General features: G+C 20.2%; 8 protein-coding genes across 8 annotated transcripts; 1 reads left to right on the top strand and 7 right to left on the bottom strand. All coding sequences in view use genetic code 6, as the record gives it.

The window, feature by feature from the left end:
- Positions 1–1915: 1915 nt before the first annotated feature.
- TTHERM_000463529 (transmembrane protein, putative) lies at positions 1916–2357 on the top strand (the record flags this gene model as incomplete). The annotated part of the gene is made up of 2 exons (XM_012798293.1): positions 1916–2023; positions 2079–2357. 2 exons carry the CDS (start codon positions 1916–1918, stop codon positions 2355–2357), a joined length of 387 nt encoding a protein of 128 aa, XP_012653747.1.
- Positions 2358–3814: 1457 nt separating this feature from the next.
- TTHERM_00463530 (transmembrane protein, putative) lies at positions 3815–4614 on the bottom strand (the record flags this gene model as incomplete). The annotated part of the gene is made up of 2 exons (XM_001018850.2): positions 3815–4060; positions 4294–4614. 2 exons carry the CDS (start codon positions 4612–4614, stop codon positions 3815–3817), a joined length of 567 nt encoding a protein of 188 aa, XP_001018850.2.
- Positions 4615–6919: 2305 nt separating this feature from the next.
- TTHERM_00463540 (transmembrane protein, putative) lies at positions 6920–7924 on the bottom strand (the record flags this gene model as incomplete). Its single annotated transcript, XM_001018851.1, has 1 exon — positions 6920–7924. One exon carries the CDS (start codon positions 7922–7924, stop codon positions 6920–6922), a length of 1005 nt encoding a protein of 334 aa, XP_001018851.1.
- Positions 7925–9592: 1668 nt separating this feature from the next.
- Positions 9593–10201, bottom strand: TTHERM_000463549 (transmembrane protein, putative; the record flags this gene model as incomplete). The annotated part of the gene is made up of 2 exons (XM_012798294.1): positions 9593–9891; positions 10063–10201. 2 exons carry the CDS (start codon positions 10199–10201, stop codon positions 9593–9595), a joined length of 438 nt encoding a protein of 145 aa, XP_012653748.1.
- A 1004-nt stretch (positions 10202–11205) lies between these two features.
- On the bottom strand, positions 11206–12462 carry TTHERM_00463550 (transmembrane protein, putative; the record flags this gene model as incomplete). The annotated part of the gene is made up of 1 exon (XM_001018852.2): positions 11206–12462. One exon carries the CDS (start codon positions 12460–12462, stop codon positions 11206–11208), a length of 1257 nt encoding a protein of 418 aa, XP_001018852.2.
- A 5715-nt stretch (positions 12463–18177) lies between these two features.
- On the bottom strand, positions 18178–18834 carry TTHERM_000463569 (transmembrane protein, putative; the record flags this gene model as incomplete). The annotated part of the gene is made up of 1 exon (XM_012798295.1): positions 18178–18834. The coding sequence occupies one exon, from the start codon at positions 18832–18834 to the stop codon at positions 18178–18180; it is 657 nt and encodes a 218-aa protein (XP_012653749.1).
- Positions 18835–20457: 1623 nt separating this feature from the next.
- Positions 20458–21609, bottom strand: TTHERM_00463570 (transmembrane protein, putative; the record flags this gene model as incomplete). The annotated part of the gene is made up of 1 exon (XM_001018854.2): positions 20458–21609. One exon carries the CDS (start codon positions 21607–21609, stop codon positions 20458–20460), a length of 1152 nt encoding a protein of 383 aa, XP_001018854.2.
- Positions 21610–23298: 1689 nt separating this feature from the next.
- Positions 23299–24936, bottom strand: TTHERM_00463580 (transmembrane protein, putative; the record flags this gene model as incomplete). Its single annotated transcript, XM_001018855.1, has 1 exon — positions 23299–24936. One exon carries the CDS (start codon positions 24934–24936, stop codon positions 23299–23301), a length of 1638 nt encoding a protein of 545 aa, XP_001018855.1.
- Between the last annotated feature and the right edge of the window lie 1602 nt (positions 24937–26538).

Genomic DNA, 26538 nt, shown 5'->3' on the forward strand with positions numbered 1-26538 from the left:
CATTTAAGATTTATTTAATGTCTAAAATAGCATAATTATCCTTTTAAGTTAATTCATATTTCATTTAAAAACTTAAATTTTTCAAAGAATTTTTTAAAAATAACAAAAAAAAACAAAAGATAAAGATGCATAAAATCTAAAGCTTAAAAAAAATACTTTTGTGTTTGTTTATTAGTTAATTAGCTTTATTTTCAGTTTTTGTTATAAAAATTCAAAAAAAAAATATAGATTGCTATATTTTATTTTTAATGCAAAGATTTTAAAAAAATTTTTTCTATTTTAAAATTGATAAAATAAAAATTATAAAATAAATAAAAACTTATTCATTTTGCTTTTAAAATTTAGAATACATTAAAATCAATGAGATATTAGGACATTTTGATATTAAATTTTTAATTATCTAAGCGTATATTTTTTTTAATTATAAACCAGTATACAAGTATACAGACAGACTCTTTAAATTGTTAGTTTGTTTGTTACCTTAAATAAATATGTTTAATTAAATAATTATGATATAACTTTTTTAAAAGTCAAGATTTAAATAAGAATTTATTTTTTTTATTTTTCATTAAATATTTTACTTATTTTACATTTAAATGCAAACTTATGTTATAAATAAATTATTTAATTAATTTATTGAATACAGAAAAATTATTAATTTATATACAAAAATATTTTTATAAACTCATATAAAAGTATTATATTTATTATAGGCAAAGAATCAAAATCTTCTAAGATTGACAAAAGATTTATAGAGCATAATTTTATATGAACAAAATTATTTCTAACTTTTAAAAACATAAAAACATAAAAAGCAGCTTTAATCTTAAAAAATAAAAATTTTTTTCCAATATTTAAAAAAATTCTGAGTTCTATTTTTGTAATTCATTTTATGACTAGTTTTTTAGTAAAAATCTTGAATTCTAATTTTTAACTAGTGCATTAAAAATTTATAATTTACTTATTTTATGGTTGTTAATATTGTAATAGGAATTATTTAATTAATGATTGAATATATATTTGATATTATTTTTTTTTTAAATAATTAAAATGCACTAAAAAGTTATTAGAAACGATCAAGAGATAGTATGCTTTCCTTCTTGTGGAAAGACAAATAAGCTCAAAAATAGAAAATTAGATTTCTAATCCGCTATTATATTTTTAAAGCTTAGAGAAGAAGGATGCAAGAAAAGATAAGCCATCAACTTCAGTAAAAAAGATTACTGTAAAATTGATACTTCAAAATAAAAAGATGGTCCATCTGATTGCAGAATATTGAAACCTAAAAACATAAAAGGCCTTTAAATAAACGTAATTCTAATTTTTATTTTGATTGATTTTCTTGAGACATAAATACTTTTTAGGGATGGGAACTTAGCGGTTAGAGAGATTACAATTTGGGGAAAAGATTTAAACTCCTTAAACAACTTGAAATTCATTCAGATGAAGAAGACTAAAAAATAACTAATATTATTGAACAAAAGGCTTACAATAACACCCACGACTACTTATATAGAATAAAAGTTTTGGAAAATTACTAAAGGGATATTGAATAAAAATGTCACATCCCAAAATATAACAAAATACTCATGCAGAATAAGGTAAGTTTGTTATTTATTTTGCTTGTTTGCTTTATTATTTTTTTTAATTTGGTTTTTTTTTTGCTTGCTTTTTAAATAGACTTTTGATCATTTTTAATGGTAAAATATTGATTGATGAGTTAATTAAATATAATTTTAAAGAAAGTAGAAGTTTGTTTGTTTTATACTATTGATTATTTAATTGTTATTATTGATTTATTATTGCATTTAATTTGTTTACTTATTTTTATTAAAGATTAATGAAATATAAAACGAAATGATTGAATTATAAAATAACCCAATCTATCACATGAAATTTAAAAGAGTTAACTTGTATGAAATATTCTAAGACTACCCTTAGACTAAAGAACTTCAGGATGAATATAATAGCAATTACATTAATCTATTTGACTCGTTCTCTCATATTTACAACAAAAATGAGTGTAAAGCTTTCTTTTTTTATCAATCAAACGCTTTCTGAAATTCTTCTTTTTTAAGTTTAAGGAAAAATTTAATACAGCCGATTGGATGAAAAATAAAAAACTAAGAATCAACCAATAATTATGCCTGAATTAAAATTACAGCCATCTATTTCAACCAAAAATTCTATTGAAAGCTAAAATAACATCATACTACCGATAGATGAAATTGAAGATAAAGAATAAAATGGTTAAAGCCTAAGTTCATAAAACTCCCCCAAAGCTTCTAAATTATCAATTAAGAGATCTTCAAGCTTGCAAAACTCATTTTTCAAGAGCAAATTTAGCACTATTTTGAATAAATCAATTGATTCAAAAGATTAATAAAACTCTAACTCAAAGTCACCGAAATTTAAATTTGTTGATATATCTCCCAAAAGAAGTCCTTATATAAATATAGAATAAGAAACTTAAATAGATTCCTTATTTCTAAGCGATTCTGATCAAGATTAATTTTAATAAGATAAATTTTAAACAACAGTTGTACCCTAGCTAAAACAAATGGAATTTTAATAAAAAATAGATTGGCTAATAAATTCTTCTATCGCCAAAAGAGTATATTCTAAATTATCCTTTTTAAAGTGTATATTTTATTTAAATATAATATAAATAGTAGGCCTAATCGTAATTCCCACTCAACCAAAATGTGAACACTTCTTTTCTTTAAACACAAATTGATAAAGTTAAATCAGTCAATGATAAAATTATGAAAAAATCAATCTAAGATTTTAATGAATTAGACACAAGATCAAGATTTTTAACTCATTAATCGTTCTATAGAGTAAGATTTATTTTCAACATACTTTTTGCTTTTATTTTAATTAAATTTTTTTGGAAATTTTATGACTAAAATAATTTTTAACTAATTTAAAATAGAAATAAAATAGCAATTCATCAAATACCACATAGAAGTCTTTCTTTTAGTAGACTTAAAAGTCTTTCTTTTAATAAACTTAAAAATCATTTTTTTAGCAGACATAAAAGTCTTTTGTCTCAAATGGCAATATGTCTAGTAAGCATAGAATTCTCTCAACCCATAATTCGAAAAGTTGAAATATTATCATTTAAATTCTATCTCAAAACAAAAAATAATTATTTATCAAAAAATTTTCATAATATTATTTTATATTCATATTCTAATGATTTTTGTAATTTTGATTATTTTTAATTAGTTTAAAAATAAACTTATTAAACAAACTAACAAAAAAGCAAATAAATAGCTCACAATCCTACTTTAAAATTAGATTTTATTTTACTTTTCTTACAAATTTACTTAATTTAATTAAATAACTTATTTATTAATACTATTTTTTAATTTATGCTAAGTTTTAAATTTAAAAATAAATATCCAATTTAATATTGCCAAAAATCTTTATTTTTAAGGTAATTATTCATTTTTAAAATTGGTTAAAAATAAATTAGGCTATCATAGATATAATTTTCTAAAATTAAATAAAGTAAAATTTTTTATTTGATAATTATTTAGAGCCAAAACTATCTATTTATCATATTAATATTTAGAATAATTTTTTTCATTAATTAAGGCCCATTAAAATAAATTCTGAAATAAACACATTTACATTACTAAAAAAATATATATCTTAATTAACACTTTGCTTAATATAAATATTTTACTAATTTAATAAAATGTAATATAAATTGAAAATAATCTGAGTATTGTCAGAATAATATTCTTAACTTTACTTGTTCTAGATCTCTAATTGAAAATATCAAGAAAAAACAAAAGTTGATTTATCATATCTAATTTATATCTTTTTATTAATTTACTTATTCCTATACAAAAGGATTTTCCTAATAAATCTACTGAGGGTTATATTACTGTAAAATTTAATCATTTTCTAATTATTTTAATGTATTCTAGCTGTCATTTTCTACTTTTAAAGCTTAATCTGATCCATCTTAATTGAAATCGATTTCAATTTAATTATTTTGCAGTTATTAATTTGTATTTCTTATAATTTTTAATGAATCTATTTCATACTATTAATTGTTAATTTTATCATTAATATCATTTATTATTTGCTACACTTTTTAATTATTTATATTTAAAAATGCTTTCAATTTTCTGAACAGAATAAAAGAAGCTGCTAAAATAACAATTACCAAAGCTGCAAATAATGATATCATAATAATTACAATCAATGAATTCTATTCTTAATTATTATTTGAGTTAACTTAATTACTTTCATCTTTATTAATATAAATACAAATACCTTAACCTAAACTTTTAAAACCATCAATACATAAATTAGATGATTAACAACTTGCTTAGTCTTTTGCAATTACTCCTTAATAACAATAGAACATGCATTTCTATTATTTATAATCATAATATTGCTAGCTTTTGCAACTATTTTAGCAATAATTAGTATTTGCTACAAAACTACAATTTGGGCATAAATGCAAATAATTATCAGGCTAAAAACAAAAACTTAAATCTCTTTTGCATTTTTATTCTGAATTGCTCCATTATGCTCCATTTATACATAAGTTTGATAAAGGACAACTTTTTTTATTTAATGCAATAATTCCATTCCCGCAATATACCATACATTATTATTACTGATAATTATAATATTATAGTTCTGAACCAGATGCACATTGATTTATTTATTAGCAATTCATCTGCTCAGTTGTAATTCTACAATTTAGACATTACCATAAAAATGGCCAAAAAGTATCAGAAGAAAGAATTTGAGCAGAGCAAATAATTTTCTCACATTATTTATTCTATAAATTCAATTAATATCCTTCGATACATAATAAATTTTGTGATAATTAGCAATCAGAATAACTTTTTGCAATTTTTCCATTTGTACAATACTCATAGCATGATCCATATTAAGTTGAAAAGTATTATGAACTTGTGCAAATACTATTATAACAGTATTGAACATCTGAAACCAAGCTACAAGACTAGCATTAATATATTTATAAGTTTTAATCAAATACTTTTTAAGAACAAGTTTATAATTGAATGCATTTTTGGTCTGTAATACTCCATTAATATCCATCAATACAAACATTTGAGCAACCATTGATATTAATTATTCCATTTCCACAATATTAATAATAGTTAAAGTGTTTTTATGAATAATAATATAAATTTCCTCCTATACAATATTATGCAGGGCAATAATATGAGCAATTATTAATATCTGAAACTATTTAACAGTTTTCACATTAAATTAAACCTAGATTTAAATCATTATTGCTCAATTATGAGACGCAAGCTGACTTGATTTTAATTAATAGAAGAAAAAATATTCCTATTGAAAAGTACATTTTTTTAGGATTTTTTTGAACAATAAATTTAGTTAATTTTTTTAATAATTATTTTAAGCTTAATAGAGAATAAATTGTCATCTTTAATTAAGAGGTAAAATATAATAAAAGAATTATCATATATATTGATAATTAATACTTGCTAAATTTTACTCTTTAGAATTTAAGTTATTACAAATATTAAAATTAAATAAAAGTACTTAAAGTTGTTACTTATATTTATTCAATCGAGGAGCTTTGTTTAACTTTAATAGTCTTCATATTTTTATACTTAAGTAAATGAACAGGATATTAGTTCTAGCAGAAGTTATGATGAAGTTACTATAAATTAATACAAAAATATCTTAATCTTTATTATATTTAAAAATAATTATGTTTAGAAACTAAGGCTCTTAATCAAATTTACTAGTAGCGTTTTGTTATTATTGATTAAATATCAATATTTTTTGGTATCAATAATTTGCTTTTTACTTTACATCTTTATGAATAATTTTATTACCATTCATCAGAAAGATATTCAAAATTTAAAAAATAGGTAAAACTTAATTTGAGATGATGTTTCAAAATAAATTGGATACTCTTAATCAAATTTTAATAGTCAATCATATTTTACTTTTATTAATAAAAAATAATGATTATTTAAATATCAAATAATTGCTTTGAATTCTCAGTCTATATAAATCACTTAAATATCCTTCATTAAAAAAAGTATATCTATAATTTATAAAAATAGTTAAAAGTTAACCTGAAATTCCTTAAAATAAAATGAGTTTAAATTTTAGTATTAATATTATATAATACTAAGCATAAAAATTAAGAAAATCATATTTATTTATCTAACATTAAGTAGTTGATAACAAAGTTTTATTATTTATTCATCTAATTGGTTTTTATTCGATAATTTATGTCTTTTAATATTCATCTACAAAGTTAGGGAATGTAATAGAGTATAGATAAAAATAAATCTAAAAATTATAAATTAAAAATTAGTGAATAACAGATTAATACTGTAATTAAAGGATATGCAAGAAATATAGATCATATTTTTAAAAAAATATATTTTAGAACAACATAAAAGAAAATAGAAAGTAGACTTAAGACTTAAGATATATGTTTAATTTAAAATGCGGCAAATGAAAGGATAATATAAATACTAATCAGGCGATATAAAATTAAAAAATAAATGTTATTAATAAATTCATAAAAAGCTAAATATTTGAAAAATGTTAAAATGTATAGCACATCCATGAATTCAATTCTTGCAAACATTGAGATGCAAGAATCTAATTCATGGGTAAGCTATAAAACTAGATTAATCGAATTAATAAAAAATTATTAAATTTAGTCATTAAGCCTTTTTTTATTTTTTTTTAAATAAAATTTACAATTTTAAATTACCTGATTTATTTTTTATAATATTTTTTGGGTTATAATATTATTTTTATAATTTTTTCTTTTAAAAATTTCAAAATTTTAAAATAAACAATTTTTAACCCAAATCATTTTAAAATTAAATTCTATTCCTCTATATTAAGCAATCTTAAAATAAAAATTTCAAATCAAATAATTTTCTTAAATAAAAAATAAATCATTTCTTTATTATTATTAGCTTTTGCAACTATTTTAGCAATAATTAGTATTTGTTACAAAACTACAATTTGGGCTTAACTGCACATAATTATCAGGGATCTAACATATATTAAAATCTGTTTTGCATTTTTATTCTGAATCGCTCCATTATGCTCCAATTATACATAAGTTTGAAAAAGGACAACTCAATTTATCAAATGCAATAATTCCATTCCCACAATATGCCATACATAATTAATAATGATAATTATAATATAGTAGTTCTGAATTAGATACACAGTAAGGTTGATAAAAGCAATCCATCTTCTAAATTGTAATTCTACAATTTGGACATTGTGATAAAAATGCTGAAAAAGTATCAGAAGTAGAAATTTTAGCAGGGCAAATACTTTTCTCACATTTATTCTATGAATTTAATTGATATCCATCGACACATAATACATTTTATGAATTGCAATCAGCATAACGTTCTGCAATTTTTCCATCTGTACAATACTCATAGCATCTTCTATTTTTTATTGAATGGTATTAAGAACTTGAGCAAGAAATCATTTAACAGTCTTAAACATTTGAAGCTAAAGAACAATTTTAGCACTGATAAATTAAAAGGTTTTAATCAAAAATTTTCTCAACACAAGCTAAATTTTAAATGCATTTTTAATCTGTAATGCTCCATTAATATCCTTCAATACAGGTATTTAAATTATCATTACAATTGTTTAAACCCTAAATTCGTGCAACTATTCCATTTCCACAATATTAATAACAGAAAGTATTGTAATTATAAATCAAACCATTTACTGGAGGTGGATTTAGGCAAGGAATTGGGCAATACTTGATATCTGAAACTATTTAACAATTTTAACATTAAGCTAAACCTAGACTTAGATCATAAGTGTTCAATTAAAATTAGCAATCTGATTTGATTTTAATTAAAAGAAGAAAAAAAATTCCTATTAAAAAGTACATTTTTTTAAAGATTTTTAATTAATAAATTTACTTATTTTTTTTAAATTATTTTTTCACTAAATTGAAAACCGAAATATCATATATTTTGATAAGTAATACTTGCTAAATTTTTTTCTTAAGTACTTAAGTTATTACAAATGTTAAAGTAGTAAAATCATTTAAGTATGTCTTATATTACTTATATTTATTCAATTTAGAAGCTTTATCTATATTTAATAGTTTCATGTTTCTACACTTAATCACTCAAATGTAATATTCCTTTTTGTTTCTTACAGAAGATATGAGGTTTGTATAAATTGATTTAAAAATATCTTAATCTTTATTATGCTTAAGAATAATTATGTTTAAAAATTGAAACTCTTAATCTCATGTTACTTGTCGCATTTTGTGATTATTGGTAAAATATCAATATTTTTAATATTAAATATTTTCCTTTTTCTTTACATTTTTATAAATAAATTTATTACCACTCATCAAAAAGTTATTCAAAATTAAAAAAATAGGTAAAAATTAATTTGTGATAATTAATTTCTCAAAATGAGTAGATAATCTTAAACTAATTTTAATAGGCAATCATATTTTACTTATATTAGTATTAATTTTTTTTTAAATGTCAAATGATTGCTTTGAATTTAAGTCATTATGAATAAATTAAATATCCTTCATTAAAAAAAAAGCATATTTATAATTTATAAAAATTGGTTAAAGTTACATATGATTCCTTATAATAAAGCGAATTTAACTGTTAGTATTATGAAATATCACCAACCATTATATCATAATTTGTGATATTTGAAATATTGATAATATTATTAAAAAATATTATATTTTAGCACAACATAAAAGAAAATAAAGAAAATAAAAAGTAGGCTTAAAATATTTGTTTAATTTAAAAGGCGAGAATGAAAGAATAGTATACATAAATACTAATATGACGAAATAAAATGAAAAAAATAAATATTATTAACAAATTCATAAATAGCTAAATATTTGAAATATGTTAACATGATAAAAACAATAAAATAAACAGTCAAGCATATAGGTAACTGCTTAATAAAAAGAGGGTTTTATTATCAAAATATAATAAAATGTAACCTAACTAAAAATATAAAACAATTTATAAATATAGGGTGTAACTTAATAAAATACTATGAGTGAATTCTAGGAAATATTAATCTTCTTAAGATAAATTCGAAAAAATTTTCAAAATTTATTTTTTTTTCAAAAAAATGACATGTTTTTAGAATATATGATGTCTATTATTTCAAATTTTACATTTTGCGAATTTAAAGCTTTCTAAAAACTCAAAAACAAAGCTATTTTAAGCTTATTTAGCTTTATTTATTATGCTTTAAGATATATTACATTTTGCCTTTTGTAAATTAAATACGCATTTCACTCTTTGAAAGTAGATATAATAAAAATGATTTTTAAAAATATTAATATAAAAACAAGTCTAACCATAAAAATTGGTTGTTACAGTAGAAAAAAGGTGAATGAGTTTTTACTCCCCTTATCAATTATATGTTGTGCTTAATATATGATAATATTTGGCATATTATGCAATATAAATTGAAAATAATCTTAAAATTGTAAGAATAATATTCTTAGCTTTACTTTTTCTATATCTCTAATGGACAATATCAAGAAAAAACAAGAATTTATTAATCATAGCTAATTTATATCTTTTAATTAATTTACTTATTCCTATAAAAAAGGATTTCTCTAATAATTCTAATGAGAGTATTATTACTGTAAAATTTAATCATTTTCTAATTATTTTAATGTTTTCTAGCTGTCATTTTCCCCTTGTAAAGCTTAATCTTCGCCATTTTAATTTTAATTAAAATCGATTTCAATTTAATTATTTTGCAGTTAATCATTTGTATTTCTTATAACCTTTAATAAACCTATTTCTTACTATTAATTGTTAATTTTATCATTAAGATCATTTATTATTTATTACACTTTTTAATTATTTATATTTAAAAATGCTTTCAATTTTCTTAACAGAATAAAAGAAGCTGCTAAAATAACAATTATTAAAACTGCAAATAATGAAATCAATATATTAATAGTCAATAAAATTTATTCATATTTTGAAGTACTTTAATCATTATTTGAGCTAAATTAATTACTTTAGATAATTTTCTCACAACCACATTAACCAAATTGATATCCATCTATACAGTATGGATTTGTTGAAAGTGAGCATTGATTATAAGTTTTTGCAATTTTTACATCTCCACAATACTCATAGCATTTTCCATCTTTCATTGAATAGTATTAAGAACTAGAGCAATTATATTTACAGTTTTAAACATCTGAAACCAAGCTACAAGACTAGCATTGATATATTTACAGGTTTTGATCAAACATTTTTTAAGGACAAACTTAAAATTTAATACATTTTTAATCTGGAATACTCCATTAATATCCATCAATACAGGTATTTATATCTTTACAGTTAAAATCTAGAGCAATTATTCCATTTCCACAATATTAAAAACATTTTGTGTATTTTTATGAATAAATTCTAAACAGAGTGCCTTGATCAAGTAAGCAATCTTATGAGCAGTACTTGGTATCTGAAACTATTCCGCAATTTTAACATTAAATTAAACCTAGACTTAGATCATCAGTGTTCAATGGGATACAAGCTGACTTGATTTTAATTATAAGTAGAAAAAATATTCCTACTAAAAAGTATATTTTTTTTAGGGTTTTTAATTAATACATTAAGATTTTTTTTTTAATTATTTTTTTTTAGCTAAATAAAAAAGTTGTTGTCTTCTTTGATAAGTAAAATAAAAAAAGAGAAATATCAAATATTTTGATAAGTAGTACTTGCTAAATTTTAATCTTAATAACTTAAGTTATTATAAATGTAAAATTAAGTAATAAAATTTTTAAAACAATAAAATAAATAGATTAGCATATAGATAACTGCTTAATAAAAAGAGGGTTTTATTATTAAAATATAATAAAATGTAACCTATCTAAAAGTATAAAACTAAATATGTGTTATATAAATTTTTAGAATAAAGTTGTTTGATTACCCTCTAAAAAAATATTTTCTTTAAAAAATAAATTCTTAGTAAAGCACATTGTTAATGAAGATTGTTTTTATTTTTTGTAATGAAATATATTTATTTTAATAATATTTGGCATATTATGTATTATGAATTCAAAACAATCTTAATATTGTCAGAACTAAATTCTTAGTTTTACTTATTCTGATATCTCTTATGGAAAAAAGAAGCAAAACACCAGTTTATTAATCATAATTAATTTATGTCTTTCTATTAACTTACTTATTATTATAGGAGAGGATTTTCCTAATAGTTCTATTGAGAATATTATTACTGCAAAATTTCATTATTTGCAAATTATTTTATTGTTCTCTAACTATCATTTTAATCTTGTAAAAGTTAATCTTCTCCATTTTAATTTATTTCGATTTCAATTTAATTGTTTTTCAATTAATTATTTGTAATTCTTATAATTTTTAACGAATCTATTTCTAACTATTAATTACTAATTTTATCATCAATATATTTTTTTAGTGTTGATTCATAATTATTTATTATTTGTTGCATTTAATCATTTTTATTTAAAAATACTTTCAATTTTTTTAACACAGCAAAAGAAGCTGCTAAAATAAGAATTATCAAAGCTGCAAATAATGATATCATAATATTTACAGTCAATGAATTTTATTCATATTTTGAAGTATTTTAATTATTATTTGAATTAATTTAACCATCTTAGTTATTATTTTCATCTTTACTAATAGGATTACACTTACCTTAACCTACATTTATAAAACCATCAATACAAAAATTAGAAGATTAACAACTTGCTTAGTCTTATGCAATTACTCCTTAAAAACAATAGAACATGCATTTTTATTATTTATAATCATAATAATATTAGCTTAAACAACTATTTTGGCAATAATTGATATTTGTTACCAAACTACAATTTGAGCATTGCAGCAGATAATTATCTGGTGAAGAGGTAGAACAAGTAATTAATTATTTTTTGCATTTTTTTTCTAAATCACTCCATTATGTTCCATTTATACAAATATTTGATGAAGGACACGTTTTTTTATCGATTGCTATAATTCCATTACCACAATATACCATACATAATTATTACAGCGAGTAATAATATTATAGTTCTGAACCAGGTATACATGGATTCTAGCAATCTTTCTAATAATAAGCGATGCTACAATTTAGACATTAAAATAAAAAAGCTGAAAAAGTATCAGAAGTAGGAATTTAAGCAGAGCAAATATTTTTCTCGCATTTATTTTATGAACTAAAATGATATCCATCGATACATAAATGTTGTGAACTTCCGCATTGACTATAAGTTTTTGCAATTTTTCCATCGACACAATACTCATAGCATTATCCGTATTGCATTGAGTAGTATTAAGAACTAGAGCAACCATTTTTACAGTTTTAAACATCTGAAACCATGCTACAAGACTAGCATTGATATATTTACAGATTTTGATCAAACATTTTTTAAGGACAAACTTATAATTAAATACATTTTTAATCTGGAATACTCCATTAATATCCATCAATACAGGTATTTGAAGATAAACAATTGTCAGCAAGTGGCACAATTATTCCATTTCCACAATATTAAAAACACTATGTCTATTTTTATGACAAATAAAACAATGAAGTTAAAGAATAGCAATCATTATTTGAGCATTACTTGATATCTTAAACTATTCCACAATTTTCACATTATATTAAGCCTAGATTTAGATCATAATTGCTCAATTATAGAACACAAGTTGACTTGATTTTAATTAAAAGAAGAAAAAATATTCCTATTAAAAAGTACATTTTTATTAGGTTTTTTAATTGATTAATAAATTTATTTATTTTTTTTAGCTAAATAGAAAATATGTTATCTTCTTTAATAATTACTATTTTTCTTTACAGAGAGAAGTAAGCCAACCAAAATTATTTGAATGAATCATATATTTTGATACACTAAATATATACTTTTCTTAATAACATATTAGATGGAGTTAACAGTTGAATTAGGTATTAATAAAATAAAAAAGTAAATTATATTTAAATCCCTTACATTTTTTACAAGTCCAGCCATTTAATACTTTAAGAATTATAAATGAAAAAATATAAATATTTAATTGATTAAAAAATATTCTGGAATTGTTATATTTATCATAAAAAAAAAAAGGAGGGCTTGGCTTTTTTTTTGATAGATCAAAAATATAAATTAAGAGGCCCAAGTATCTTATAAATATTTAGAATACATTTTTTCATTAATTAAGACCCTCTAAAAAAAAAATTCAATTAAAATATGTTCTTAATATACAATTTGACATTATAAAAAATAAAAATATATCATCTTAATTAAAACTGTGGTTAATATATATTATATTATTTGGCATAATATGGAACATAAATTGAAAATAATCTGAGTATTGTCAGAATAATATTTTTAGCTTTACTTGTTCTAGATTTATAAAGGAAAATATAAAGAAAAAACAAACCTTTATTAATCATAGCTAATTTATATCTTTTTATTAATTTACTTATTCCTATAAAAAATGATTTTCCTAATAATTTTATTGAGAGTATTATTACTTTAAAAATTAATCATTTTCTAATTATTTTAATGTTTTCTAGCTGTCATTTTCCCCTTGTAAAGCTTAATCTTCGCCATTTTAATTGAAATCGATTTCAATTTAATTATTTTGCAGTTAATCATTTGTATTTCTTATAATTTTTAATGAATCTATTTCTTACTATTAATTGTTAATTTTATCATTAAAATCATTTATTATTTGTTACATTTTTTAATTATTTATATTTAAAAATTTTTTCAATTTTCTTAACAGAATAAAAGAAGCGGCTAAAATAACAATTATCAAAGCTGCAAATAATGAAAGCATAATATTTACAATCAATGAATTTTATTCATATTTTGAAGGACTTTAATTATTATTTAAGTTAACTTAATTACTTTAGCTATTATTTTCATCTTTACTAATATAAATACAAATACCTTAATCAAAACTTTTAAAACCATCAATACATAAATTAGATGATTAACAAAGCCCAGGGTTATTTGCAATTACTCCTTATAAACAATAGAACATGCATTTCTATTATTTATAATCATAATATTGATAGCTTTTGCAACCATTTTAGCAATAATTAGTATTTGTTACAAAACTACAATTTGGGCATAACTACACATAATTATCATTTTTATATACACAAATATTTTACAAATCTGTTTTGCATTTTTATTCTGAATCGCTCCATTATGCTCCTTTTACACATAATTTTGATAAAGGACAACTTCTTTTATTAAATGCAATAATTCCATTCCCACAATATGTCATACATTATTATTACTACAGATAGTTAAAATATTATAGTTCTGAAAGAGATCCACATTGATACATAATTTAGCAACCCATTAAATAATTTGTAATTGAACAATCTGGACATTAAAATAAAAATGGAAAAAAAGTATCAGAAGGAAGAATTTGAGCTGAGCAAATAAATTTCTCACATTATTTATTCCATGAATTAAATTTATATCCATCAATACAAACTACATTTTCTAATGATAGACAATCATAATATTTATTTGCAATTATTCCTTCTTTACAATACTCATAGCATCTTCCAAAATCCTATAAAGAATAGTATTATGAACTTGAGCATTTATTAGAACAGTAGTTAGCATCTGAAACTAAGCTACAAGACTAGCATTAATATATTTATAGGTTTTAATCAAATATTTTTTAAGAACAAGTTTATTATTAAATACATTTTTTGTCTGTAATACTCCACTAAAATCCATCAATACAAACATTTGAGCAACCATCGATACTAATTATTCCATTTCCACAATATTAATAATAGTTTTGATATTTTTATGAAAAATAAAGCAAATTTGGTCCTGAGCAATATGAAGGGCAATTATATGAGCAATAATTGATATCTGAAACTATTGAGCAGTTTTCACATTAAATTAAACCTAGCTTTAAATCAATATCGTTTAATATTGGCACACAAGCTGACTTGATTTTAATTAAAAGAAGAAAAAATATTCCTATTGAAAAGTACATATTTTTAGGATTTTTTAAATAATACATTTAGTTATTTTTTTTTAATTATTTTTTTAGCTAAATAGAAAATCTATTGGCATCTTTAATTAAGAGGTAAAATAAAAAAAGAGAATAATTATATATTTTGATAAGTAATACTTGCTAAATTTTACTCTTTAGTATTAAGTTATTACAAATATTAAAATTAAATAAAAGAACTTTAATTTACTACTTATATTTATTCAACTGAGGAGGAGCTTTGTATATCTTTAACAGTTTCCATATTTTATATTTAAGTGCATGAGCAGAATATTTGTTCTAGGAGAAGGTATGATGAAGTTACTAGAAATTAACGCAAAGATATCTTAATCTTTATTAGGTTTAAAAATAATTATGTTTAGAAATTAAGACTCTTATCAAATTTACTAGAATCATTTTGTTATTATTAATTAAATATCAATATTTTTTAGTATCAATAATTTGCCTTTTACTTTACATCTTTATAAATATATTTATTACCATTCATAAGAAAGATATTCAAAATTTAAAAAAATAGGGAAAACTTAATTTGCGATAATGTCTCAAAATTATTGGATACTCTTAATCAAATTTTATTAATCAATCATATTTTACTTTTATTAATTAAAATTAATTCTTATGTAAATATCAATTAATTGCTTTCAATTTTCAGTCTATATTAATCTAATAAATATCCTTCATTAAAAAAAGAATATATAAAGTTTAACTCAATTTAGTGAATGTAAATTTTTTTCTTTTTTCAAATTTAGATTATAATAACTTCTTTCTAACATCATCCTCATCAGAGATAAGGAATATTTTTTATAAAAGAATTTGTTTTTAAGTATTATCATTTTCTAAATAAAATAATACTAAATAACTTGGCATTTAAAATTTTGTGTTTGGTGGATTTTTTGGTTTTCAAGGCATTTAATTTAAGAAAAAATTTATTAAAAGATAAAAAAAAAAAGTTGATAATGTTATGTGATTTTAATTTAAATATTTATATTTTTAACATTTATTTTATATACATTCTTTAAAAGTAGATATAGTAGGCAATGATCAGCTGAATAAAAAACTATAATATATTTAAAATATTCAAAGAATATATTCTGATTAGAATCTAGAATATTAAAAAAAATTTTTTTTTCTTCTTTAAAGTATCAAGAATCAAATTTAATAAATTTTTAAAATTTATATTTTAGAATAGAGATAGAATTATTTTTAATTAAAAATTTTTTTAAATTATAAAAAATATTTATTTAAAATATATTAGAATTAATATTTCTAACTAATATTTTGAATATTTTAATAATGAATTTTACTTTATCTAATTATTTTAAATGAATGAAAAATAATGATCAAGTGTTTTTTCATATTTAATTAAAACAACACTAGTTCTTAAAAATTTTCAAATAAAATAGTTTAAAATATCAGAAAAATGTTTAAATAATGTTTAAATACTAGAGATACGAATATGAATGTAAAATATTTATTTTACTTCATTTATTTATTGACAAAAATAATTTAATTGAATTAAAAGATCAAATTAAATTAACATTATTAATTATTAAACCCTTAAAATTATTTTGATTTTATGTTTTAAAATTATTTTAGCACATCTATTTGTTTTCTATTTTATTTCATAATTAAGATATAAATATGATCTTTAAAATATGCAGATTATTTTAATAATATTAGATATGTAATGAATCAGAATAATTTTTATGATTCTCACAATTTTTCATTTCTAAAAAAAATTATAAATAACTTCAAATTATAATTATTAGTAAATTGATACTGAAAATAAATTAATAGGTTAAAATTACTTTGATTCTTTAAATTTGTAATCATCTTTAAATAATTTTTGATTATTTTCACTAAAAAATAATAAATTGAGAAGCTTTTCAAAAAAATCAGTTCAAAAAGAAAAATGTATCTAATAAAAAAATAAATAATTTATTTTTATTTAATAATTTTATGCTAAAATTAATGAAAGACTTCACAGAAACTTATTGTTATTAAATGACTTGGTATTTAATATTTTGAATTTAGCAAATTTTTTTAGTTTTTAAATAAATAAAAACTTATTTAAAGAAAAATAATAATAAAAGTTAAAATATTATGTATTGTTATGTGATTTTAATTTAAAAATTTCTCTTACTTAATTTTTTTTATATAAATTCTATATTATATTAGTAGATATAGTAGGAAATGAGCAGAAGAATCAAAAAAACTTTAATATATTTAAAATATTCAAAGAATATATTCTGATTAGAGTATATAATAGAATTTTTCAAAAAAAATTTTTTCTTTTTTAAATTATCTTGAATAAAAAGTTAATAATTAAGTTCATAGATTTTATTTTTTTAATATAAAACAATAGCCTTAACTTACAGTTTTAATGGTATGTAACATATAATTGTTTAAAATAAAATTTTTTTCATTAATTAATAATCTCTAAAAAAGCTTTGTATTAAAAGTAAGTTCTTAGTAAATAATTTTACATTAGAAAAAATAAAAATATATCTTAATTCATTAAAAATATATATACTTAATATATATCTGATAATAAATGATATCTTATGTATTATAAATTGAAAATATTCTGATCATTTTCAGCATATAACAGTCTTAGTTTTACTTTTTCTGAGAACTCTTATTGTAAATATCAAGCAAAAACAACAGTTTATTAATCATAGTTATTTTATGTCTTTTTATTAACTTAATTAATTCTTTATGAGTGGATTTTCTTAATAATTCTACTGAGAATATTATTACTGTAAATTTAAATTATTTTCAAGTTATTTCATTGTATTCTAACTGTCATTTTATTCTTGTAAAGCGAAATCTTCTTGGCTTTTTTAATTGAAGTCGATTTCAATTTAGTTATTAAGTAGTTAATTATTAGTATTTCTTATAATTTTTAATGAATCTATTTCATTTTTAATTTTATCAATATCTATTTTTTGTGTTGATTCAAGATTATTTATTATTTCTTAGATTTTTTAATAATTTTTGTCAAATACTTTAAATTTTCTTAACGCAACAAAACAAGATGCTAAAATAATAATTATGAAAACTGCAAATAATGATATCCCAATAATAACAATCAATAATTATGTAGAAATTTATGTTGAAGTGCTTTAACTATCACTTATTTTACATTATTTTTCTTAATCGCTCCATTATGCTCTATCCACACATAAATTTGATGAAGGACAACTTTTTTTATCAAATGCGATAATTCCATTACCACAATATACCATACATTATTATTACTGCAAATTATAATATTATAATTCTGAACTAGGTAAACAGGTATTCTAGCAATTATACTTACTTTAAGCAATACTACAATTTGGACATTGCTATAAAAATGCTAAAAAATGATCAGAAGTAGAAATTTTAGCAGAGCAAATAATTTTCTCACATTAATTCTATGAATTTAATTGATATCCATCAATACATTATACATTCTATGTATTGCATTATGAATAACTTTGTGCAATTTTTCCATCTGTACAATACTCATAGCATGATCCATTTTTTATTGAATAGTATTAGGAACTTGAGCAACTATTATAATTACAGTAGGACACATCTAAAACTAAATTACAAAATTAGCATTGATAAATTTATAGGTTTTAATCAATAATTTTCTAAACACAAACTTATTTTTAAATGCATTTTTAATCTAGAATACTCCATTAATATCCATCAATACAGGTATTTTAATTGCATGAAGCAAAATTAGAAATTATTCCATTATGACAATATTAAAAACCTTAATTTTATTAATATTATGAATAATAAGTCAAAGTATTTTGTCCTGGTTGAATTTGGGAAAGTTTTTAGCAATACGTGTTATCTGAAACTATAATACAATTTTAACATTGAGTTAAACCTAGACTTTGATCATTACTGTCCAATTATTGATCGCAAGCTAATTTGATTTTAATTAAAAGAATAAAAGAAATTCCTATTAAAAAGTACATTTTTTTAGGATTTTTTAATTAATAAATTTAATTATTATTTTTTAATTATTTTTTTTAGCTAAATAGAAAACATTCTATGCTGTATTTTTTGATTAATTAGTAAAATAAAAAAGAGAATTATCATATATTTTGATAAGTAATACTTACTAAATTTTTCTCTTAAGTACTTAAGTTTTTACAAATGTTAAAATAGTAAAATCATTAAAGTATGTTTTATATTACTTATATTTATTCAATTTAGAAGCTTTGCTTATCTTTAATAGTTTCATTCTTGTATACTCAATTACTTGTATGGAATATTCCATTTTAGATCTAGCAGAAGATATGAGGTTTGTATAAATAAATTGATTTAAAAATATCTTAATCTTTATTACGCTTAAGAATAATTATGGTTAAAAATAGAGACTCTTAATCTAATTTTACTAGTCGCATTTTGTTATTTTGGTAAAATATCAATATCTTTAATATTAATTATCCTTTTACTTTACATCTTTATGAATAAATTTATTACCATTCATCAAAAAGATATTCAAAATAAAAAAAATAGGTAAAACTTAATTTGTGATAATTAATTTCTCAAAATGTATAGATACTCATAATTTAATTTTAATAGGCAATCATATTTTATTACAATGAGTAAACATATTTTTTTTTAATATCAAATAATTGCTTTGAAAAAGTTAAATATCCTTCATTAAAAAAAGAAAATCCATAATTTATTAAAATTGGTTAAAGTTAACCTGTAATTCCTTATAATAAAGCGAATTTAACTGTTAGTATTAATATTATATTATATAGCTATTACTGCATTTGAAACGTCACCAACCATGATATCATAATTTGTGATATTTTAAATATAGATATTATAATTAAAAAAATATATTATAGGCACAACATAAAAGAAAATAAAGAGTATAGAAAGTATACTTAATAAATATGTTTAATTTAAAAGACAAGGATGAAAGAGTAGTATAAATAAATACTAATCTGGTGAGATAAAATTTAAAAAATAAATATTATTAACAAATTTATAAAAAGCTAAATATTTGAAATATGTTTACAAAATAAATAAAATAAATAGATTACATAAAACTTCTTAATAAAAAGAGGGTTTTATAATTAAATTATATAAAATGTAATCTATCTAAAAGTATAAAAGTATCAAAAATGTTTAAAATAATATTTTTTTATTAATTAAGACCCTCTAAAAAAGCTTTCCATTAAAATTAAGTTCTTAATATACAATTTTATATTACAAAAAATGAAAATATATCTTAATCAATTAACAATATTCTTAATATATGATAATATTTAACATATTATGTATTATAATTAGTTCTACTTATTTTAAGATCTCTTATGGAAAATATCAAACAAAAAGATCAGTTTATTAATCATAGTTAATCTGTGTCTTTTTATTAACTTACTTAAACCTATATTAGTGGATTTTCCTAATAATTCTATTTAGAATTTTATTACTGTAAAATAAAATTACTTTGAAGTTATTTAATTGTTTTCTAACTGTCATTTTAATCTTGCAAAGCTAAATCTTCTTGACTATTTTAATTGAAGTCGATTTCAATTTAATTATTATGCAGTTAATTATTTGTATTTCTTATAATTTTTAATGAATCTATTTCTAACTATTAATTTTTAATATTATCAATATGTATTTTTTGTGTTGATTCAAGATTATTTATTATTTCATATATTTTTTAATTATTTTTGTCACTATTTTTTAAAAAGGCTTTAAATTTTCTTAATGCAATAAAACAGGCTGCTAAAATAATAATTATCAAAAATGCAAATAATGATATCATAATATTTATAATCAATAAATTTTATTCATATTTTGAATTGCTTTAATTATCATTTGAGTTAACTTAACCATCTTAGCTACTAATAGGATCACACTTACCTTAACCAGAACTTTTAAAACCATCAATGCAAAGATTAGATGATTAGCAACTTACTTAATCTTATGCAATAACTCCTTTTAAACAATATATCATGCATTTTTATTATTTATAATCATAATATTGTTAGCTTTAGCAACTGTTTTAGCAATAATTGATATTTGTTACCAAACTACAATTTGAGCATTACTACAAATAATTATCAGGTGAAGAGCTAGAACATTTAATTTATTAATTTTTGCATTATTTTTCTTAATCGCTCCATTGTGCTCCATTTATACATATATTGGATGAAGAACAAGTATTTTTATCATATGCAATAATTCCATTACCACAATATACCATACATGATCTTAGCTGCGAGTTATAATATTATAATTCTGTACCAGGTAAACATGGATTCGAGCAATCTTTCTAATTAAAAGCGATGCTACAATTTAGACATTGCTATTAAAATGCTGAAAAAGTATCAGCAGTAGAAATTTTAGCAGAGCAAATAATTTTCTCACATTTATTCTATGAATTCAATTGATATCCATCTATACATGATACATTATCTAAACCGCAATCAGAATATCTTTTTGAAATTTTTCCATCTGTACAGTACTCATAGCATGCTCCATTTTGCATTGAATAGTATTAAGAACTTGAGCAACCATATGTACAGTTTTAGACATCTGAAACTAAAAAACAAAATTAGCATTGATAAATTTATAGGCTTTAATCAATCATGCTTTAAACACAAGTTTATTTTTTAATGCATTTTTTACCTGGAATACTCCATTAATATCCATCAATACATGTATTTTAATTGCATTAACCAATTTAAGAAATTATTCCATTTCCACAATATTAAAAACATTAATTTTATGAATAATAAAACAAAAAATTAAAAGCAGCTCCAGTTGGGCAAGATTATGAGCAATATATGTTATCTGAAACTATTAAACAATTTTAACATTGAGTTAAACCCAGACTTTGATCATTATTGCTCAATTACATATCGCAAGATGATTTGATTTTAATCAAAATAAGAAAAAAAATACCTATTAAAAAGAACATTTTTTTTATGATTTTTAATTAATAAATTTAGTTATTTTTTTTTTAATTATTATTTTTAGAAAAATAGAAAATCTGTTGCCTTTTTTAATAAGTAAAATAAAAAAGAGAAATATCATATATTTTGATAAGTATTACTTGCTAAATTTTTCTCTTAAGTACTTAAGTTATTACAAAAGTTAAAATTAAGTAAAAATATTAAAGCTTGTTTTAAATTAATTATATTTATTAAATTTAGAAGCATTACCTATCTTTAATAGTTTTTATATTTGTACACTTAATATCATGAATGGAATATTCCTTTTTGGTTATAGTAGAGGATATGAGGTTTCTATAAATTAATACAAAAATATCTTAATCCTTATTATGCTAAAGGATAATTATGTTTAAAACTTGAGACTCTTAATCTAATTTTGCTAGTCTCATATTGTTATTATTGCTAAAAAATCAATACTTTTAACATTAATTATTTTTCTTTTACTTTACATCTTTATGAATAAATTTATTACCATTCATCAAAAAGATATTCAAAATTTAAAAAATAGGTAAAACTTAATTAGTGATAATTAATTTCTCAAAATGGATAGATAATCAATCTTAAGCTAAATTTAATAGGCAATCATATTTTACTACTGTTAGTAAAATAATTCTTTAAAAATATCAAATGATTGATTTGAGTTTAAGTAATTATGAATAAATTAAATATCCTTATCCATTATTTTTAATAATAGGTTAAAGGTAACCTGCGATTCCTTTTAATAAAGCGAATTTAACTGTTAGAATTAATTTTATATTATATATCTGTTCCTTTTGAAACATCATCAACCATCATACCAAAATTTGTGATATTTCAAATGATTATTATTTTAAAAATAATCCTTAACTTTTAAGATAATTTCATGGATATAAAATGAGGCAATCATAGGTATAATTTATATTTCATATATGAGGTTTTATAATTAAATAATGTAAATTTTTTGTTTGATAATTATTTACAAACAAAACTATCTATGTATGTATCAAATAAATAATTAGAATAAATTTTTTTTGTTCAATTAAAATCCTCTAAAAAAACTTTCCATAAAAAATAAGTTCTTAATAAATAATTTTACATTATAAAAAATTAAAATTTATCTTAATTAACTATATTCTTAATATTATTACATGATAATATTTGATATATTATGTATTTTAAATTGAAAATAATCTTAGTATTTTCATAATTTTACTTATTCTGTCTGGTATCTCTTATGGAAAATATCAAGCAAAAACACCAGTTTCTGAATCATATTTAAATTATGTATTTTATTAATTTACCTATTCCTAAAGGAGAGGATTTTCTTAATAATTCTACTTGGAATACTATTACTGTAAAATTATATCATTTTCTAATTATTTTAATGTTTTCTAACTGTCATTTTCTCCTTGCAAAGCTTAATCTTCTCCATTTTAGTTGAGATAGATTTCAAATTAATTATTTTGCAGCTAATTATTTGTATTTCTATTAATTCTTAATTAATCTATTTCTAACTATTAATTGTTAATTTTATCAATATATATTTTAAGTGTTGATTTAAGATCATTTATAGTTTCATGCACTTTTTAAAATGTCTTAAATTTTTTTAACACAAAAAAAGAAGCTACTAAAATAATAATTATCAAAACTGCAATTAATGATATCATAATATTTACAATCAATGAATTTTATTCATATTTTGAAGTACTTTAATTATTATTTGAGTTCACTTAACCATCTTAGTTATTATTTGGGTTCACTTAACCACCTTAGTTATTATTTGGGTTAGCTTAACCACCTTAGTTATTATTTTCATCTTTTTTAATAGGATCACACTTACCTTAACCAGAACTTGTAAAACCATCAATACATAAATTAGATGATTAACAACTTGCTTAGTCTTATGCAATTACTCCTTAAGAACAATAGAACATGCATTTTTATGATTTATAATCATAATATTGTTAACCTTAGCAACCTTTATAGCAATAAATTAAATTTGTTACCAAACTACAATTTGGGCATAATTGCACATAATTATCAGTGATCGGACATATACCTTATTATATTTTGCATTTTTATTCTGAATCACTCCATTATGTTCCATCCATACATAATGTTGATGAAAGACAACCTTATTTACTTATTGCAATAATTCCATTACCACAATATATCATACATAATGATTATTTTGAGTAAAAAATATATATTTCTGAACCAGGTAAACATGGATTCAAGCAATTATTTTAAATAGTGATGCTACAATCTGGACATTAATAAAAATATGCTGAAAATGAATCAGAAGTAGGAATTTTAGTTTAGCAAATAAATTTCTCACATTTTTTCTATGAATTCAATTAATATCCATCGATACATAGCTGTGAATCTTGGCATACACCGAAATACGATGCAATTTTTCCATCTGTACAATAATCATAGCATAATTTTTTTTGATTTGAAAAGTATTAAGTACTTTTACAAATTTGAGAGCAGTATTAAACATCTGAAACCAAATAACAAGACTAGCATTGATAAAGTTATAGATTTTAATCAACCATTTTTTAAGCACAAGTTTAAAATTAAATGCATTTTTAATCTGGAATATTCCACTAATATCCATCTATACATTAATTTGTATTATTACAATCATTAAAAGCTATTTTTCCATTTCCACAATATTTGACGCATTAATATTTTTATGAAAAATAAAAAATATCTGTAGAAATTAAGCAAGGTTATGAGCAATACTTGATATCCTAAACTATTCCACAATTTTCACATTGAATTAAGCCTATATTTAGATCATCATTGCTCAATTATTGATCACAAACTGACTTGATTTTAATTAAAAGAAGAAAAAATATTCCTATTTAATAGTACATTTTTTTAGGATCTATAGTTAATAAAATTAATTATTTTTTTTATCTAAATAATGAATCTATCTGCTGTTTTTCTTTAATAAATAAGGTAAAAAAGAGAAATATCATATATTTTGATAAGTAATACTTGCTAAATTTTATTCTTAAGTATTTAACTTATTACAAATATTAAAATAAAATAATAAGACTTAAAATTGTTTTAATTTATTTATATTTATTCAATTTAAGAATTTCTTCTATCTTTAATTGTTTTCATATTTTTACACTTAAGCACATAATACAAAAATATATTAATGTTTAAAAATTTAAACTCTTAATCTTATTTTTACTATTTGCATTTTGATATTATAAAAAATATTGATATCTCTAAATATTAATTATTTAGCTTTTGCTTTACATCTTTGTGGATATTTTAAAAAAATAGGTAAAACTTAATTTGTTAATTTGCGATAATGTTTCAAAGTGGATGGATATTCCTAAACTAATTCTAATAGCCAATATTAATTTAATATTATTAATAAAAAATAATTCTTTTTAAAATATCAAGTGACTACTTTGAATTTAAGTTTATATGTTTTTTTAAATCCTTCATTAAAAAAAACATATCCATAATTTATAAAAATGGGTTAAAAGTTAAAATGTGATTGATTCCTTATTATAAAGTGAATTTATATTTTAATATTAATATTATATTATACTATACTAAAGCATAAGATTTAAGAAAATTATTTTTCCTTATCTAATTTATAGCTGTTGCTAACAGAGTTTTATTATTTATTCTTCTAATTGGTTTTTTTATTCCATAATTCATGTTTTTAATTTTGATCAACAAAGTTAGTGATATGTAAAAGAGGATTGTTCAAAATAAATCTAAAAATGAAAAATTAAAGACTAATAAATTATAGATTAATAATGTATTTAAATGATATGAAAGAAATATAAGTAACATTTTGAAAAAAATTTATTTTAGCACAACATAAAAGAAAATAAAGAATATAAAAGTAGACTTAAGATATATCTTTAATTTAAAATGCGAAAAATGAAAGGATAATATAAATACTAATCTGATGATATAGGATTAAAAAAATCAAAATTATCAACAAGCTCATAAAAAGTAAAATTTTTGAAAGATGTTAACATGATTAAAATAATAAAATAAATAGATTAACTTATAGATAACTGCTTAATAAAAAGAGGATTTTATTATATAAATATGATAAAATATAGTCTAAATATAAAAGAGTTTATAATTATAAAGAATGATATCAAATAATTTTGTTACTATTTTAATTATTTCAAACATAACAAATAAATTTATTATTCCCTTTCATTAAATAAAAAAATCAAGTATAGTTCATACATTTAGTAAAGATGTTGCAGATTATATATATATTTGAACATTTATTTTGCCATTAAAAAAGTGTTTGTTTCTAATTTTATTTAGGTCGAATATTTTCAAAATTACATGAATTTTTATATGTATGTTAAAAAGAAAAATTTGTATTTTGAGTTTTTTACATACTAAATAGACAAAGAAGAAATTACATTTGGGAGATAATTAACAAGGGGAGCAATATTTAGAGTAGAATATAATAGATATTGATA

This window comes from Tetrahymena thermophila, assembly GCF_000189635.1.
Source record: "Tetrahymena thermophila SB210 genomic scaffold scf_8254593, whole genome shotgun sequence".
Lineage (NCBI taxonomy): Eukaryota > Ciliophora > Oligohymenophorea > Hymenostomatida > Tetrahymenidae > Tetrahymena > Tetrahymena thermophila.